Genomic DNA, 20,722 nt, shown 5'->3' with positions numbered 1-20,722 from the left:
TTTCTTGATTTTACGCAGTTTTTCGATTTTGCGCAGCATAACCCCAGCCCCTAAGAGGTCGCTAATCTTGATTTTACGCAGTTGTCTTTCGGCTTGTTTTGAAAATCCAACTGGAGCAATATGCAGTTAGGTTATTATTTCGTCTCAATGAGTTGCAAAAATGAATACAGGAACCGTTGAAATGACATCGCGCTGTAGAGCGTGAAACTAAATACATCGCGAATCTAATTATTGCTTCCCCGTGAGCCCTCTCAGGCTCCATTACAAATGCGAATGTCGCTCTTAGTTCAAATTCGCTGTAGAAGGATATCGAAACCTAAAACACACGGCAATCGCCGTGCATGCGTAACTACTTTTGATTAAGACACGATCGCTGGAGATATTAACATTATCACCTTTCGTTTATTATTCGACTTATTGATCGACGCTGTTTATATCCAGAATTATGAGCTACGGAATATCTATCCCCAACGCAAGGCTTTCTAGAATTTTGCCAACGCTATGTTTTCCGTCACCCCAGCGAAATATAATGGCGAAATGAGTCGTTAAATATACTCCCGTGCATAAATTTTGGCTTCCAAGGTGATCCAAAAAAGATAGTCGTACTTCTAGTATGGACGTAAGTCGATGGTGATTCAACACGATGGTAAAAGCAGCCTGCATTGTCTCATTCCCAGGCTAACCCCACATCTGCGGGACAAATGGAGGCGAGGGAAAATTGCTTGCGCTGCGCGCTTATCAGAACCGACTCAACTTGTATCTCATTGTCAGACGGTTTAAGTTAAACATGGTTGGAACTTGAATAGCTATTAGCTTAACTCCGCTAGGTGGCAAAACGGAACGGGAGTTAATGCCCTCGGAGAATAACTCGTGTCGTCAATCATCATGTAATCATTGAAGTCAAATTCAAGACGTGAGTGATAAGGCAGTCCCTTTAAACTCAGGAATGGCTTAGTACCATTAAATCGAAATACAAAAAGTGTCCGGTGTTGTTATCAGATATGGGGAAGCAAAATATTACGTGAAGCTAAGTCACACGGCTTGTGAGTCGAAGGTCCCGGCGCTGAATTCACGGAAGAATGCCGACAGAGAAGCTATTCCCGGAAGAGTCAATCTACTAATGCTAAAATTTCATGGGGAAATGCTTTTTTAATGCATATAAATTATAAAGAAGGAAAAATTTTCAGGACTATTTGTCATTTTTTATTCATCACGGGCGGCATGACGGCAGTTGCGCGGTCATTTAAATAGCTCACTTAAAAAAAGTGATCTAAGCACCGGAAAAATCTGAATTTCCGAATATCCCGGGTCCTGTGTGCTCCGTATTATCTATGGTATGCTATTTGGAGGTAACCAACAACTGGGGTCATTAGCGCCATGAAGTAAGAGCTGGGGGGGATAGGAACCCTATGTTGGCATTAGCCAGGTTGTAATGATAAGCTCAAAATGGACCAGGACTTAACTTCCCATCTGATGGACAGAGTGGTGCACTGGAAGTGCCCTCCACATTAGACTCAAGTAGGGATAGGGCCATCTCTGATAAGTCTCTGCTACTGCCAGGACTTGAACCCAGGCCCACAGGATGTAAAGCCTTTGTGATGTATTAGCAAAATTTTGCACCCTATTAATGGGGTTAATTTGGATGACTATCCTCAGGTATCTCATTTCTTCAATCTCCAATCTTTGTTTGTCTGCTGGTGGTTAAACGGATATCCTGAAAACTGCTTCTAATGAGAATATTTTCGAAAATTAGCTTCTCTGCGACCATTTAGTATCACCATTCCGAAATTTCTCCTGGGTAACAGAAGTAATCTTAGTGCCAGAAATGCTGGCATTTCAACCATTTTGTTCAACCATGGGAAACACTGTTCAGGAATGCAAAGTTGTTTCTCTTAAGGTAACACGTCATCTGTGGTGTTGCTTTTGAGTAAATAAGATTATTAGGCTTCATTTTCCGAGCAATAATGAGCTAGTGTTATCCTGAAAATTATACTCCTCCTCAATACCAACTCTTGATTTTACACACTTTGATTTTACACAGTGCCCATATTTCGGTCCCTCCAACTGCGTAAAATCAAAGTTTTACTGTATATTATTTGATTTTACTAAAGCTTTCGATCTGGTAAATCAAGATCATTATTATTCTAATTAGAAAGGTTGGGCATTAGAGGCATTACACTGCAGTGGATGACATTATACCTTAATATTAGAACCCAGGTGTTAACATCCATAGATGAATATATGTGCCATTTATCATGTATCTTAATTAAATTGCTATACCTGGGTGTATAGAATTGGTTCAAGTGTCTTTCTATGCTGAAGACAAATACAATCCTTGTCTTAAAATGTTATGTTTTTTTATTTCAATGCTTGGTTTTCTATTAATTCCAGGACTCTTGCAACAATTACATCAAAGTCAAGTGTTATCTCTTTGGAGTGGCTGAACAAAACTGAGCGTTACTTTCTCTATGGTACTCGTAGTGGAGTTATAAGGTTGTATGACACTAGAGAAAAGAAGAATGTGTGGGAACTTGGATCAGACGTGAGCAGTTCTTTGAGAGACAGTAGGCAAGTGTTCTCCATTTTAATGCATTTTTTAATGTATTTTCTGAAGGCTTATTACTGGAATGACTGAGGTAAGCTGCATACTAATTACTATGACCGCCAGCAGGCAATTGACCGTTCGCCCTTTTCTTGCACTTTTTCATGTGTTTTTCCTCCATATTTATTTTTAACAAAAGTGGAAGTGTTTTGATATTGTGTTAAGGTTAGGCGTAGGGTTAGGAAAAATATGTATGGAATTAAATTTATAAATAAATCCATTAATATCTGAAAATCTATTTCATGTATTTACTTGGTAACCTACCATGTGGAACTTAAAAAGTTTCTCTTATCGGCCATAGTTGAGAGCCAAATGATCATAAAAAGGAAATAAAAGAGCAGTTGATTGGTAGAAAAATAAGTTTCGAGGGCCATTCACGCTGTATTTACTCGAGTTCCTTTTCTTTAACTGTGATCCACAGCAAAAATGAGTCGAAATTTTAGGTTTTGCATTGACATGCAGAGAACGTTATGGGCATCACAATAGCAGATACATATTGAGTTTACCTTGCCTAAAACTTCATGTTTCTCGTGAATCTCCTACCCCTAAATTCCTTTATATTTAATCCATAACTGGGTATTCTTATATGTACGTAGATGCATTTATAGGGTTGCTTCGAAAATGAATTAAGTGATGCATCCTAAAATTGGTGGCCATCCGAGAAAAACTGGCAATTTGATAAAACCCTCTGATAACCCTGATGCATGAGTGTACTTACGTTAAAACGATCCCTACAGAAATATCCTATTGACAGTATAGATAAAGTATTTAACTCCATTCTTTAGGTCATCAACCACTTTCTTCTCCCATTTTTGTCCTTTGGGACACGAGCAAAAACCTTCCCCAGCGAGGAAATAGAGGTACTTGAGCAACGCGGCACTACACACGATTTATGTGGTTTTCATGCATTTTTATCTTGAAGATCCATGATGCTTCGATGGATACTAATACACTTATTGCATTAAACAAATGATATAAGAGTGTGGCGCAAAGCACAAGGATCCTTCTTTGAAACCAATTTATATCTGTTTGACAATGCAATCAACTTATTTGCATTTAAGTCTTTCCAAATCTCCCCAAATAATCCTCTTTCTTTGTTTCAATAGTGCCTTAACAACCCAACCCACAATCTGCAGTTTGACGTAAAAACCAATCATTTTTGCCAAATTTGCATTTGAGCCCCTAGAGCGACCAATTTTCTATCCATTTCTCCCTCTGTCATCAGTGGATACCATGTTGAGACGGCACACTGTGTGCACTCCGATGAGGTAGAATTTTCAAGCAGCCTGTGAAGAGTAATTTTTAAAGACTCATATCTACATTAAGAAATATTACTGATCCGCAAAATTTTTGTCAAGTACATTTGAGGTTTGGACCTTCTTATTCTAGTACTTTAAAATAAATTGTACATGTTCCCCATTATGAATTTGGTAGAATTTTGTAACTGAAAATGAATAATAAATAATATGAAATATATTTTATGAAACTTGAAATATAAAGTATATTTTGATTTAATTGAGAAACTTAATTCAAGTTTGACATCCTATGTCATTCCTAAGTTTCTCTTGAATGAAGCTTTCATGTAGTGTTACATGTAATTTTCCCGGGAACTTCCTACTTCTCAGTCAAACTTTCTTCTCAGGTGTTGAATAGAAAAGCTACCTTTAGATCTCTGTACTAGCTTTTGTTGGTAAAATTTCTTTGGTATTTAAGATTATGTTGGAATTGGGATTATTCTATGAGAATTGAACTGAACGTGGTGAAGGAAATTAGTAGCCCTCTTAAATTGTGTTATTATTTTCATTAAAATTTAGAATTGTCGACATCTGCTGCAGTCCCACGGAGTCATCATTTGTGTGCTCAGCTGCACCGGATGGTTCTCAAGGAAAATTGATGCTCTTTGACGTTAAAACAAGAAAACTTGAGGTAAGGTGTGCAAATTTCATGGGTTCTCGTTGTATTTTGGTCATTACTTTTGGGCTTTCAAATTGATGGATATAAATTTATTATATCCATCAATTTGAAATATTTTTGAATATTTTTATATTTATTTATTTTTATTTATATACTAGCTGACCCGGCGAACTTCGTACCGCCTAACAATCAATGAACTTACAGTTTACTTACACCATTTATAAATCAAGAGCGGCGGTATCGCTTTTAATCATGTTTAATTTATTATAATAAAATAAGGATACAAATTCAATAAAACTACGTAAATGAGTACCAAAATTGCTTGTCAGAAAAACATTTTCTTTATTGAATCTACATAGGGTGGATCGGAGCACGTTTACGCGGATTTTTTATAACAAATTTTCTTACGTTTTAGCTTAAGAAATTTTGGGCATTGTGGTTTAATAAAGCAGTTCATGAAATAAAAATTATACGCATTCAGTTGTTGGCTATTTGCGTTATTAGCTGTAAAAAAATGTTTTTAGGTCCAAGTCTGTTGCATACACTTGGCCCATTCAGGGGGCAGGTTGACACAACCCCAGACCGACGCTTGACTGATGCTCAAAATCGTGCAAGAAAAGCCCCTATGAAGCAGCATTCGCATTAAATGACTTAAGGCGCGCCAGTTTTAGTATATCTGTATGGAAAAAATGCACTGCGTAAACGTACTGCATGCGTAAACGCACCACGGTGAGCCCTACACATTCGGGTTTAATGTCTTGCGTCAAGCACCTTCTGATAAACAACAGTTTTTGTTTTGTTATCAGGCGCAAGATGAAGCGGATGAAGCTAAATAAATATAGCGAAGCAAAGCAGTGACGCAGCGAGGGGAGGTTTTGGGGGATAAACCCCCCCCAAGAGCTTAGAGAATTTTTTTTATAAAAGATTTTGTTATTAATATTAGGGGGACGGATGACTAACAAACAAAACATATTTAACTATTTGCACAGCCGCAAAACCCACTATTTTGAACCATTTATCTTAAAAAATGCTGGGGGAAGTGTTCCCACACTACCCGCTTACCTTAGCGAGTTTTCTATACCCTACAGACCCGTGGTATTAGCTGCGCCCAAAACCCCCTATCCTTGCTACGCACTTGAAGCGAAGGAAGAAATACAGAGGATGGTTTATCGACTCGTGAACATAGCACGTTAAATTGACCATGAGAAAATCATTGGTTTTCATTAGCACATGAGCACAAACAACACAAAAACTGAAAGACTGACCATGCGATTTTTTAATCGTTATCACGAATTGGAAATTGAATACATTTAAGCTCAAAAGGGCATATGAGTTGAGATCGTGGAATCTTCGGAATGAGGACTTCCTCGCCTTTGAATTTTCCTTTGAGTAAAGTTGCGTGAATCACATTCATTACCAATTTTTTTAATCACCAAGCACGTTCCGTTGGATAGTTATGGTTGGTTTAGGCTTCGAAAGATCATGAGCACAGAAACTACATTTTTCTGTAAATCGTGCCTTGGTAAGCCAGGTACGTCCAAGTACTTAAAATATTCAGATAGATAGTTGGTGATTTCGTCTTCGTTTGTTACACATTTGAAAGATTCGAATCCATGCAGAGTAAGAACTATTTGAATTTACCTCGTTTTAGTCATCCACATCTTCGTTCTTGCTCGCTAAATCAACCATCTTTGATTCTTTTGGTGATCAATCATATTCTGGAACTCTTTGTTGATGAGCTCACTGAAACTAATTTGCAATCATTCCAAGGAAATGAGTTAAAACTACTCGATTCCTCGACAGGAACACGGACATTACCGTTTGTCAACAATTGCTTGGAGATTTGTTTACAAACACGGTAGTGAAGTGTCAACTCGAGCTGGGCCACGGCTGGGCTTACAATCAGCTCGAATGAAATTTAAAAAATGTAATTTCAATTTAATTAATATTTTGAATATATTTAGTAATTTAAATGTTATATTGTTACTAAATTCAGTTATTAAAGTGGTAAAAACAAAACAAATTATTTAATTAGTACAGTTTAAGCTTGTGTAAGAGGCGCACACGTGTAAGAGGTGCACCCCTATTTTGAGGATCGAAGCTGTAAAGAAAAAATTTTGCGGCATTTTTTTAAATCCTATCATGCGGTGTTGCAGATGTATGCCTGGAATTTCGACAGTAATCGAAATTTCCTCTTTCAGTACTATTTGAAAGAGGAAATTTTGATAACTGCGGCGGTGATAGCGGCGTAAGAGGGAGTAGAAAGAGTTCCGATCCTCTCTTCGCATACGCCATCGCTCTACGTTGCTTGTCCTACTCACGAACAATTTTGTTTAAAAGCTCTCGCAGAAGTATTGCAATAGAATTGCAGCCGTAGAAAATTTTAAGGCAAAACAAGACAGGCACATAGCATGAACCTTCCCAAGAGATTGGACAACAATCGGGGAAATCTCAGCGCCGTAGGATAATAACCACGTCGTAGATTTAAGGCCCCTTGCACACACACCGATTTTGGACGGCGGGTAAAATATCGGCCGTCCACATTCCAATAGTGAACAATGGGAGAGCATTGGAGCTTGCACACGTACCGACCACGCGCCGGCACCGGCAAAATGCCGGTTAGCTGCCGGCCATTGTCACTGTGGATCGCCGGCGCCGGCTAAAAAACATAGCAACTTATCGTTTGACCGGTAAAAATCTGGCGTGTGTGCAAGCATCGCTTCGCCGGTAAAATATCGGCCGATATTTTACCGGCTTTTCAAAATCGGTGTGCGTGCAAGGGGCCTAACGGAACTACACTCGGCCCTCCATCAGCCAATGCCTCTACCGTTTTTTTCCTTTCCGAGAGACTCCACAGGAAAATAGGAAAATTTCAAGTTACAGGGGAACAATTGAAACGTGTTTCATCCCTACCCCATCTCACCAACTGACCTTTTTCGGTCTACCAGGTTCAATTTTCTGAGTTTCTGGAGGTCAAATGCTAGGTGAGTCACCTTCTGAGCTCGGAGATATCTCGATATCTTTCAGCAATCGTAAGACACGCACGAGGTTCTAAAAAGAATTTGACCGAACGCGATGTATATCTGACAGCATTTAAGTTTTTTGAGCTCTAATTGATTGACACAAAGATTTATTGCTAAAACAAGGCTACTAAAATTCAACATAGTCCAAACAGCACAATTTCGGAAGAAACAAGCGTAGCATAAGCGCATTCAAACAAGACGAGACGGACTGGAAACTTCAGGCAACGCAAACTGCGTATATCACATTGCTGTGCCTTCGCCCCTTCGCATTAAAGGCAACGACGTAACATGCAAGATCGGACGTGTTCTTCCCTTGCTCCTTCGCTCATAGCCTCGTAGCTTGAAATACGGAGGGGAGGGAGCGCGCTCCTTCCCCTCGACCTTGCCTTCAGCGCTCTTCACTTATAAGCATTTCCGATTTCTTCTATCCACCATTTAGTCCAACAATGAACACACTCGTTCGAATTTTTTAAACCGCAGGTTTAGACACCAATATAATTTTCAGTTGCAAAAATCCTCATATTAGCGTCTGAAGATGATTTTTGAAAAATCAGGTGCTCAACGTAATGGAAATTGCTCGGCAAGACAGATGTTGACTATTAACCAGGTATGTCCTTCAAAACGACGCGTTTCTATACGTTTGATAAGCGATTACACTATGCAGTATAAATGCCGCGGGATGCCCACTCGTGGCAGTAAATTTAGCGCGCGCTCCGGAGCGAATCACCCCGCGCGATCTTTTCAATGTTCACCTCTGGGGTACCGACGTGACGGCGCGATGCTTGCAAGAAATTCAAACAGGAGCATTTTCAAAATACGTCACTAAGGGATAAACTCCCCTGCCTGCCGTTTGATTTTGACCCAGGGTTTCAGATGACTGACTCACGCTGAAAACCAAGGCCACTCAGTTCCCCTTGGACTTGCGACCGGTGAAGGGGAGGGGAGGAGATAAGAAGTTTGTGTAAGAGGCGCACCCCCATTTTCGGGTGCAATGTCTGGGAAAAAAGGTGCGCCTCTTACACAAGCTTATACGGTAGTTTTGACCGACTTATCAATTGTTGTGTTACTATAACTCCTAAAAGCATGTCCATAGGAAAGAGATGAATTTTTTTTTTAAATTATCCTTTTTTTAATGGCCTATATGTTAACCCCGCCTGAGACAAATCCAAAGAACCAAATCTCATTGAAATCGGTGCAGCCGTTCTCGAGTTATAAGTTTTCTAACTAACACGATTTTCGACTTTCTTTTATATATATAGATTTGAATTTGAATATTTTTATATAGTTTATTTAATATTTATAGTTTTATTTAATAGTTATTGTAATATAATAGAATTATGATGTACTGTCTTCAAATGCAAATTTTCAGAAGCTAGTTCTTTATCTGAGATATTTTCTACTTCAGCAAACCTTTTAATAAAACAAAAATAGCAAGCCAACAGGTTTTCTCTGATCATAAGTGGTGAACTAAGTTGTGGATGGTGGGCTATTTCATGTGGTGCCACTCAGTCTGACAAGAGCATGACTCTCTGATGGGTCGCGCTCCATCCTTGTGTTAAATGAGTATCATCCTGGGCAGCGAGACGGTTTAATCGCACTTATATTCTGGTCAATCAATGTAGGTTCCCATGTGTAGTTTGTACTCACCAAGTTTTATGTCTCTAACTTCTCATTTTGTAAAACGGTGACAGCTGCAAAATGAAGAAAACTAAAAAATTTGGATGTGATCCACCCCTGGGTCATGCCATAAAGAATATGTTGATCATCTTATATGTATTATACCAAACCGGAATTAGCTTAAGATCTTTTTCATAATCAAATGGACATTCAATTTATTATTCCCACAGTAAAATTTAGTTGTAACTCATGAATGCATTTTTCAGCAAGTGATAAAATCCTATGTAAATAAAAAAATGCCAATCATAAATTGGTATTAAATACCTTGTAATGAATTATTTCTTAAAGAAAATTATTTGAAGAAAGGTTAACAGAAAGCACTAAGTTTAATTCAGCATATTATTTCTGGTCACAAATGCTAATTTTTCAACTGGACTTCAGTTTTAGCACTCATAGAAATGTATCAAGTCAACAATGGTTTATTTTTTTGCAGCATTTCTTGGAATAGCCATTGCATTGTTCTTAACTCTTCAATTAGTCATTTTTCATTGCTTGGAATTCAAGTATGGGTCTCTAATCTTGTTCTTAAAATTTCTCATTTACCTTTTATTTTAATATATCTCACATAAAAGTAGCAGCGGCTTTTGTTCCACTCGGTAAACTCACAAATATGATGCTGCAAGATGGTATTCTTGTAGAACTCTTGTTTCTTGCCTCATTTTATGACAGTTGAAAGCTACCATTTCAATGCTTTGTTTTTCATATGTTATAAAAATTGTGGTATTACATATATTACCAACATTTTATTACTCAAATCAAGCATTCTGTAGAATCTATTCATTGTTAGAATGAAAAATTTGAGTAAGGTTTTGTAATATAGAAAAAAAACGTAGGAAAATGTAAATTAAATGATTAACTGTCACTTTCAGCCATCCAACTGGTCTTTGTACCATATTGCTGAAGATAATTTGTGCTCTTCTAGGTTTATATTTTGTGTAATGAGAAATTTAAAGAGTTCTCATTCTTGCATAGTATATCTTGCTTTATCAATTCATTCTTTTTTCTTTTCAGCGAGTCTTACCTCTACAGTCATCTACTCCTTCATCTCCCGTATTTCCTGTTGCTGTCACGTGCTCTGCTTTCAATCATAATGGTCAGCTTTTGGTTGCTGGATGCAATGATGGATATGTTAGAGTATTTGATTTACGTCGAAGTGACTGCATTGACTCCTGGTGTGCTCATAAATCAGATATTTTATCGATTCAATTATCGAATCACTACACATTTTGCTATACCCTTGGGCGTGATGGCAAGGTATGTGGATATAGCTTATGCATGGAAATATTTATGCTAAACATGCACAGAGTTTATCAAAAGTTATTTTTTTTACTCTAAATATTCTTTTGACATATTCCAATGGTTAATTATTTTAATTGGGAAAATGCAAGCTTGGTTTTTATCCAGCTGAGTGCTTATTATTTTCAGTTGTTGTGTAGAATGGTAGCAGAATTGTTTCTTTGATTTTATCATTTCTCTTTGGAATATCAGTTTTCAATGGTATGCATCAATATATTACAGAGCAACCTCGATATAACGACACCCCACGGTGCACTAATAAACACTCGCTATAGCGAATTTTCGCTTTACCAGAGGTGGAGCAAATAATAGCCAATATACCTGTTGCGAACAGATATACAGGAACAGGAGTTGTGCGGCGACAGATAAACATCTATCCGATAAACATAAGCACAAATCCAGGCGAAAGGCGATGTTTTTTTGCATCACTAAATTTCCTTACTCAAATAACGACTAACTATTCAAACAATTTATAAGCGCCGCACTGAATAAAAATCATGCAAAGCATTGTTTCGTCAATCATTATATTTATCGAACGACAGTTTACCACATAAATTTGAGACTGAGCACTCCATTAACTTCATTTCTAACAGATCGCTAGCAATTACAGAGGTTAAGGAGTCTTGATGAAAGTCTTCCAGCGGTGAAATTCTCGCTATGGCGAGAGCCAACACCATAGGGTCTCGTAAAAATGAATTTTTTAACACGCTTATTATAGGGTCAATTGACGGTGCATCGGCTATCCCTCGTAATAGCGGAGGTGTCGCTATAGCCCGTACTCGCTTTAACGAGGTTCCACTGTAATGTACAGCAGACTCCCGGTTATCCGGCTGCGGTTTATCCGGGTTGCAGATTATTGGTGCATGAGTTCACAATCCTTCGAAGTTTTCTGCGATGTATATAAAAAAATAAAATAAGACATAAGAGCACTAAGAATAAGTTTTGTAATAAAATGCTATGCTGGACTATTTATTTCCATTAGGATCCCTTTTTAAAGTGGAATTATTTTTATCTGCGTACTTGCTGACAAGTAATTTTTTCAAGTTTACTTGGATGTCTGCCTTGTAGACGATGTTTAGCGGCGGGAAAAAACTCTTTAGTAATTTTAGAAAATTCTTCAATGGTTAATCATTCGTAAATTCAGAGAAATGTTACCTACGATCTTTATTTGTATATTTCACATCACAAAGGCGCAGTTATTGCCGTGGCCTTGCATACAGTTGAATTCGGCCCAAGGGAACCGAAGATTTCATCGCACTCGGGCATGTTTACACCATTACCAGTCAAGGCCAAACTGGAGAGGAAGGGAATAGTAGAAGTGGATGTAGAGAAAGCATGAGTCACAGCCAGCCACTCGCCTGCATAGACAAATTGCCTTAAGTCATGGTTTTCGTATAACCACTTCTGCGTGATGATATTATTGCATGCCTGTTGCCTTCATGGGAGTTCTGTGCTCCTCTTTTCCAAGCATTGCAGTGCGTGATCAGGCTCGGTGATTACGGATCTGCATCCCACAGCAGTTGGATCCCGGGCAACTTGTGTGAGACGCAACTACTCGGCATGGTGCCCGTCGGTGTAGTTTTCGATTTAGCGCAGTGGTTTGGAAGCATTCATGCGAACCACTTTTCTGAATCCGTGACCTCGTTGCCACAGGTGCATGGTTTTCAGAAGCCAGGTATTACATGAAGCAGTAGGATACGAGTAAAATCACGTTATCACTGCGAAAAAGATTGCGGCTTGGAAGAGAAAGCTCTTAACAACTACAGAAAGCAATCTTAAATATAAGACAATGTGTGTTAGTAAGTACGAAGATTGTTTGATTTACGTGAATCATGGAAACTACAAGAAATTAAAGAAAAGTTTGGATTATCTGCGTTTTCCGATTATTCGTGCCACTCTGCCCCATCATTAGCCCGGATAATCGGGAGTGTACTGTAAATCCCAATAATGTTTTCATAACTGGAATTTTGGGCATGATTTCAGTAGAAACCTAGGACTTGGACTTAGGCAAACTCATTTAGGAATGGCATAATTTTAGGGGAACAATTACGTACAGTTCTAGGGATGCAGATTAAGGACAATGCTGGAGACATCAGCATTGCCTTAGACACTGTGGTGGTGGGCCATGAGACCTGCATGATGTTTAGTGTGGGGTGTACTTTATGCAAATGTATACGTAATGAAAAAATGAGTGAATTTGAAAAAAGACCAATTACTCTATCCCTTATCCCAATTGATAGCTGTAATTTCTCCCATGGTGAAATTTGAATTTTAATTCAGTTGTGCCAATTTAGGTACATGCAAATGTTAATCGCTGGAGCTGGATTTTTAAAGGTAGTCTTTTGAACTCTATGACGTATTCTAAGGGGGTGATATTGAAACTGAGAAGAAGTAATCTATGTTTAGTGAATCATCCTTCCAAATGTTCTTGATACTGATATTATGAGTAGGGTCCAGCCCCCAAAATGAAACACATAGAAATGAAACTTGGATAGAAGCTGCATTAATGAAACCTTCCAAAAACTTTTCTGGAAACAGCCTTGATTCATCTTGCAATTTGATATAGTTTACTTTTACCGCATTTACTCGTAGGAGCCATGCACCTTTTTTCCGAAAATGCCAGTGAAAAAAAGTGGGTGCACGGCTTACAGGAATGCTCCAAATTTTAATGTAAGCCACGTACCATCTTCCCTCGAATTCTTATCGTTAATTTCCCCAGAGTTTAGCGTTGAAACTATGAAAACTTTGTAGGAATTACCTTTCTAGCATTCTTTAACCTTATTAATCATGGTAACGTAAATTTATCGCTTTAGGAACAAATCACGAGTTCCTATATTAGACCGCACCTAAAAAGTGCTAGGAAGTTTTTTTTTCCTCACGAGCCGACCCAATAATGGGGGTGCATGGGTTACTCGAGGGTGCGGCTTGCATGAATAAATATGGCATTATTCTTCCTAAGGTCTATACTGATATATGATAGATATATGATAATACATATGCGTTTGATAATGGGTTAAGCTCTCAATTAAGGAGTTTTTTTATTATTATATTTACTTTCCTATTGCTCAGATTTTTTTTACTTCGAAGCTCCCTTCATATCTCAAAATATGAAGTCGCTTATACTGTGCAACCTCGATAAAACGAGACCCCACAGTGCTCAAATAAACACTCGCTATAGCGAGTTTTCGCTTTACCGGACGTGGAGCAAATAATAGCTGAAGTTGGCAAAACCACACAGACAAAGCTGAGCTAAGCTTCTAACTCTTCATGTTCTGCATTCCTTGGGCGCTTTTGCTGTGATGGTTTGCCGTCGCGCACCATGGCAGACCTAATCTTTTCTTTGTTTTTTTAAATTGTGAAGAGTGAATAGGTAGACAAGTGAACTATGCCACTCTTGTCTTGCTCTATTACTTTCATGTTCTCACTTAGACATGTTTTGCATTTTTTGGCCATGGTGTCTACCTTCAAATGCTCTTTATTCACTCAACTCATGGACGTGCGGGTATGCTGTCAACTCCTTTCAACCGCCCGAGGAACAGAAGAAGATACTCGCAAATGTTAATGCCGCAATATTTTTGCCAAAGCGAACTACTTACTTATCAAACGACAGTTAAGCACATGAATTTGAGACTAAGCACTCTGTGGTAACTTCATTTCTAACAGTTTGGCAGCAATTACAGAGATTAGGGACTCTTGGTAAAGGTTTTCCGGTTTGGATACTCTCGCTATGGCGAATACCAATATCAAAAGGGCCTCGTAAAAACGATTTTTTTACATGCTAATCATAGGGTCAATTGATGGTGCCTCGGCTCTCTCTCGTAATAGCGGGGTCTTGCAATAGTCCGTTCTTGCTTTAACTCGGTTCCACTGTAGTTAGTGCCTTGATTGGTTACAGCACTCTGAATGACTTAAAATTTGTGTTTGACTTCAGGCTCAAATGAGTAATTTTCACTTCGGAAATTTTTCCCTTTGGTGTGATCATGAGCTGGTCACTTCATTGTTGTTACATGGAATAGGTGCTGTTTTATTGTTTTATTCTATAGAGAGGAAGATTGGACTGGACATCGAAAATGGACGCGCTTGCGTGTGGCTCCTGCAATATATCCCTCGCTACGCGAGATAAGTACATCATTTGCGAATGCTGTAATTGTACATACCACCACAAATGTACGAACATGAACGAAATCGCACTGAAAGCATTATCGGAGTGCCGTGATCTATATTGGAAATGTTTAAAGTGCCGGTCCCTCGGGGCTAACATTGCCAATATGGCTGCCGACATCGAAGTTTTAAAAGCTGAACTTGTACAATTAAAAAATAATTTCGTAGTCGCTCCGAAGAAAAAAGTCTCGTTTTCGGAAGTGACTGGAGTGAATTGCGATCAAAGTGCTGGCAGACTCTGTGACGGAAATAATCCAAAACCATCGAAATCGATGACGATAACGAACGGTGAAGTGATCCAAAAATGTGAAAATTCGACGATTGAACTGTCGCCACTGTCACCTAAGAAAACTCTGGGGCAACGGACGTCGCACGAATCTCAACTTAACAAACAACGGAATCAGCAAGAGGACCAGCAACCTGCGGACGATGAAGAATTTAAGGTCGTTACCGCAAAGAAGAAACACGCTGGGCAGAAGAAGAAATCAGCCCAAATCATAGGAACTGGTAAATCTGACGTAAATGGTGCTACGCTCGGCCTCCGAGCGGCAAAAAGAACCATGTTCGTCTACATAGGGCGCCTAGACAAAGAGACGCCCAAGGAGGAAGTAGCAGGGCATATTAAAGATAAGTTTTCTGTGAAATGCATTTCATGTGATGCTATTGAAAACACTAAAAGCGCCTACGGCTCATTTAAAGTTTGCATCGATCAAAATGACTTTAAAAAATTGAGGGATCGATCCCTCTGGCCTGAGGGTGTAATTGTTAACAAATTTATATGGCCAAAAAATACTGCTAACGTTGATCTCGCCAATGGAGCATTTGCTCCAAAAAGAAACAGTGAGAGTGTCTCCTGACTAGCTACGTTTTCAGTGCTGCACATTAATATACAATGCATTAGAAATAAAATAGCTGAGATTGAACTTCTTCTAGCTGAACACCATGTAGACATAGTCTGTATTTGCGAGCACTGGCTAAAGACTGATGAGATTCAGCAAACTATACTTCAGGATTATTATTTAGTTAATTACTTCTGTAGATCGAATCTGAAAAATGGTGGAGTAGCTATCTATTCCAGGCACAATTTAATGAGTGAAGCTATCAGAATCCCATGTCATGACCTATGTGTGGAACAAGTCTTCGAGTATGCTATCTGCAAAGTGTCTGTCGGTACTGATACTATTATCTGCATTTCAGTGTATCGTTCACCCTCTGGTGATTTCCAATTATTTCTTGGGAAATTTGATAGCCTCCTCAGTTGGGTAATGGATACATATCAGGATGTCAGTATCATTGTAGCTGGTGATTTTAATTGTAACTTTCTATGTGAGACCCCTGATAAAACTGATTTTATAAACCTGTTACAAACTTTATCATTAACTCCATTGATTAATGATACACCCACACGAGTATCTCATGCATCAGCATCATTGATCGATAACATATTTACTAATATCAACATCTCCATTGTTAAATCAACAGTCATTGATAGCGATATATCAGACCATTTTCCTGTGTATGGTGAAGTTTCCATGGACAAACCCATACCATATAGCGCCAACGAGATAGAGCAGCATTTAAAGGTACTCCACATTAACATTCAATGTGTACGCAACAAGACCCTTGATCTAGAAGTTTTTGTGAGTGACCATAAACCAGACGTTCTCTGCCTTAACGAACACTGGCTTTCGGCCGACGAAGTGAACACTTTCCATCTGCCCGGCTACGTTGTAGCAGATTTTTTTAGTCGATCTATGCTAAAAAATGGTGGCGTCTTAATCCTCGTATCTCGGAATTTAAGATACATCCCTGTGAAAGTCCCCTATGATAGGCTGAACGAAGAACAAGTGTTTGAATCTTGCATGACTAAAATTGAACTTGACAAGAGAGAAATCTATTTAGTGACCGTCTATCGCTCTCCTTCCAGCAGTTTCAATATTTTTCTCGACAAACTATCCGAACTTCTCGAACTAATTCATAATGACGTTGAGAATCCTTTTCTTATCATTACTGGAGACTTCAACTGCAATGTTCTTCAAGATTCTAGAGAAAAATGGGAATTGTTAGATATTCTTTCTTCTTTCAATCTGAATATCACAAATGATGAACCAACAAGAGTTAGTCATACTTCCGCGACCCTCATTGATTACATCTGTACGAATTCTGACCCGATGTCTGTTGAAACTAAAGTTGTTGTGTCTCATATATCAGATCATTTCCCATTACTTTGCAAAATTGAAGTTAGTTCTTCAAAAATGAGTTCAACCTCATATAAGAGACTCTTCTCTGAAGAAAATATTATCACTTTCTGTGAATTGCTAAATTCTCATGATTGGTCTAGCATTTATCACATGTCCTCTTTTGATGACAGCTTCAATCTCTTTTACTCATCATACCTAGAGTACTTTGACTATTGCTTTCCCATCTTGCCAGTAAAAAGTAGAAGTTATTCAAGGACAAGCTACAAAAAACCTTGGGTCTCGCAAGAAATTCGTAACTTATCGAGGTACATGAAAGACATGGCTCTGTACTTCAATGGTAAAACGGACCCCACTGATAGACGCGAGTATACTGTCTTGAAAAAGAATTATAGGTATATCCTTCAGAATGCCAAGAAGACATACAATAACCAAAGAATTAATAATGCAGCAAATAAAACTAAAGAAATTTGGAAAATTGTTAAAGAATCGAAACATAGCAAGAGTAATAGGTCAGACTTTAAACTCTTGAACTCCCAGGACAATACCATTTTGGATGATAATTTTCAAATGGCCTCTGCCCTCAATGATTTTTTTCTGTCACATCAACTACCCAAATTGAATCAACATACTAAATATTCCCGAACAGTAACACCTTGTAATTCCTTATTTCTTCAGCCTTGTTCTGATTCAGAATTAAGGAATGTTATCCGGAAACTAAGCAATAAGTTTACTGCTGGCCTTGATGAGATTCCAATGGTTGTAATAAAGCGTTCTTTCCATGCAATCATGTCCCCATTATTATTCTTGATCAATGAATCTTTACGGTTAGGCATTTTTCCAGGTCCACTCCAAGTAGCAAAGATCATCCCTCTATACAAAGGTAAGGGCAGTCGACAGAGGATGAATTCATATCGTCCAATCTCTCTACTGAATCAGTTCAGTAAGATTTTTGAGGTAGTATTTTATTCACGTCTCATAGCTTATTTGGAATCTCAAAAATTATTATCCACCGCCCAACATGGCTTTAGGAAATCAAGGTCTACTACTACTGCCACTTACCAGGTTGTGAATAAAATATTAGATGATCTGGATAACAGACTAGAATCTCTTATTCTCTCCTTTGACTTTTCTAAAGCGTTTGACTGTGTCAATCACGGTCTATTACTGCAAAAACTTGAAATGTTTGGAATTAGAGGTGCAGGCTACAAGTGGATTGAGTCTTACCTGAGTGATAGGCGACAAAGTGTTGTCCTTAGAAGGGATGGAACCAATTTTATGTCCCCTGAGAAAAAAATTGTCATGGGCGTTCCCCAGGGCTCAGTTCTGGGACCAGTTCTGTTCCTTTTATTTATAAATGACCTCCCAGATATGTTTAAATATGTACCAGGTGTACTTCCAGTATTGTACGCTGATGATACCAATGTTTTAGTGTCTGCCACATCAATGGAAAGCCTGACCTTAAAATCTAATGATGCAGCACGTGTCTTACAAGAGTGGTGTAATCAAAATTCTCTCCTCCTCAATGTGGAGAAATCTAATTTAATTTACTTTTGCAACAAGAATAAACAGCAATCACAGATCTCTGTCAAGACTGATGGTAAACCTATTCCACAAAACCTCAGTTCCTCTTTCCTGGGTGTAACTCTTGATAATCAAATATCTTGGGAGGAACATATTCAGAAGCTTCGCAGTAAATTGAGTTCTGTCTGTTTTTTGATCCTGTCTATCCAAAAAACTGTAGATATTGATGTACTATTATCAATTTATTATGGTGAATTCTACTCACATGTAATGTTTAGTATACTCTTCTGGGGCCCTAGACCCAATTCCAAAATAATCTTCAAAATTCAAAAGAGGATACTCCGTATTATCGGCAAGGTGCCTGTTTATGCTCCATGTCGCCCTCTTTTTAAGAAATTCAACATTTTACCTCTCCCCTGTGTATATATGTATGCTGTAATTGTCTGTGCAAAAAAGAATCTTTCGAATTATGCAACAAATAGTGATTACCACTGTCATTATACAAGGAGTTCTACAAGCCTCCATCAAACATTTACAAGAACCAAGAACTCAAGTTATGCACCTTGGCACATGGGCCTACTGCTATTTAACAAACTCCCACCAGAAGTGAAGGGAGTCAAAAACATATATCTCTTCAAATCAAAGCTTCATGAGTTTCTTTTGAAAAAGTTATTTTATTCTGTGGATGATTTTCTTCATCCATAACACCTTGCTTTTTACATGATGTATGGTAATACCTTGTAGTTTTTTGTATCTATGTATTTTTGTACCATAATTGACGTGTCCTATATTTGTGAGAACAAATCGCCGGACAAATAAATTATTATTATTATTATTCAGATTAGTGTGATTTAATGGTCGTTGTTCAAAGTCATAATCTTGATTTGTAATATTTATTTTCATTGACTGATATTTATAAGGAAAATTTTCTTATTTTAGTTTTGCCAGCGAAGCCTTAATCAACCTGGTCATCAAATTTGGGAAGCATCATTAGTGGATCCAAATGTCGTACCATTTGCCAATGCAGGACCAACTCCTATCAGTAATGGTCGTCTATTCACCTTCGACCCATCTGGTTCACATATGCTACTGTGTGGACCAACTGGTGGCATAGTTTATCAGGTAACTTTGTACATAGTATGAGAGTTTGATATTAGTTTCCCTTGTGTTTTATGCTTTTTACTGTATTGCTGTTTGTGTTGTTGCTGGCTTATTCACCTAAAATCCCTCTTGAGTTGCTATTTTTTTAAATTTTTAATTACTTGTATTTTTGTTCATATGACATTTTATTTTGTACCCAAGTCAGAGCACTCCTTGTTAAAAAATTTCAGTCCTTCTATCAAGAGAGAGTATTTCATGAATTGAATGTGATAAAAGAGAAGAAATATGTACATACTGGTTTTGGAAAGGAAATGTTGAATTTGAAATTGTTGTTAACTTGTTTTCGAAATGATTGTTTTGCAATGTACTCTACCGTACCCATGTTGTTGTGAGACTTTAAAGAAGATTGCTAAGGAGTGCCCTAATATCCTATGGCCATGAATCATCAGCATAGAATTTTAGATGCTTGGTCACTGAACACCTGCTAGGGGACAGGTAATAGTGTCATTCATTGACTTAGCGTAGCAGAGCGCACTTGGCTTAATGAAGTGCCTGCCCAAGACAGACTGCCAGGTAACCATCCTACTGTGTGACCACCTCTTTGTTGGCTTTGAGGTTTCCATGATGAGAAGTTTGCTTCATTCTACTTTCAGCATTGTTGCTGCATAGTTTCTGTTTTTCATGCATAGTTTTTTGGGTGTAAAGAGAAGCCCTTTGCCTAAGCTGCCATTGTCTACATTACTGTAACAGCAAAATGGATTGTCAAAAATTTCCTCAAGTATAATATAGTCAGCAGGTTCTCCATGGTGAAGAAAGTCTCTGAAATAGAGAAATAACCAAAGGAACAGATCTCAGGAACCATGATGGAGAAGTTAACGAAATTAACTTCTTCTGTGGCAAGTCTCACGTCGGCCAAATGGGCAGAGGCATCTCCTGCTGGGTAAGAAAGCACCAGTGGGCAACAGAAAAGGAGGAGTTATGTTACTGAGCAGTGGCTGAAAGTGCATAGGGATTATTGAGTATATCTGACTGTGGATTCAAATTCAGGTGACATCACAGATTTAGTCAAATATAGGCTTTGTGTGGTAGTTCAATAAGTGATCGCCTGTAGTGCATGAGTAATGGCTCACTTCCATGGGAACAATTTATTTCCATTGAGTCATCATTGTTGCATCTGGCAATTTATGGCTCATCGAACTATTCATTTGAAGATCCAACAGCTCTCC

General features: G+C 38.3%; 1 protein-coding gene across 1 annotated transcript in view; it reads left to right on the top strand.

The window, feature by feature from the left end:
- LOC124153618 (WD repeat-containing protein 91) overlaps positions 1–20,722 on the top strand; it is a 71,669-nt gene that overhangs the window by 49,726 nt on the left and 1,221 nt on the right. Inside the window, exons 10-13 of the mRNA XM_046526901.1 lie at positions 2,392–2,568; positions 4,417–4,528; positions 10,228–10,470; positions 19,335–19,517. Of these exons, the coding sequence (XP_046382857.1) occupies positions 2,392–2,568; positions 4,417–4,528; positions 10,228–10,470; positions 19,335–19,517 (715 nt within the window). The remainder of the gene's footprint in view (positions 1–2,391; positions 2,569–4,416; positions 4,529–10,227; positions 10,471–19,334; positions 19,518–20,722) is intronic.

This window comes from Ischnura elegans, chromosome 2 (assembly GCF_921293095.1).
Source record: "Ischnura elegans chromosome 2, ioIscEleg1.1, whole genome shotgun sequence".
In the NCBI taxonomy this organism is placed as follows: Eukaryota; Metazoa; Arthropoda; class Insecta; order Odonata; family Coenagrionidae; genus Ischnura; species Ischnura elegans.
The sequence above is the reverse complement of the archived record's forward strand: the minus strand, read 5'-3'. Positions and strand labels throughout refer to the sequence as shown.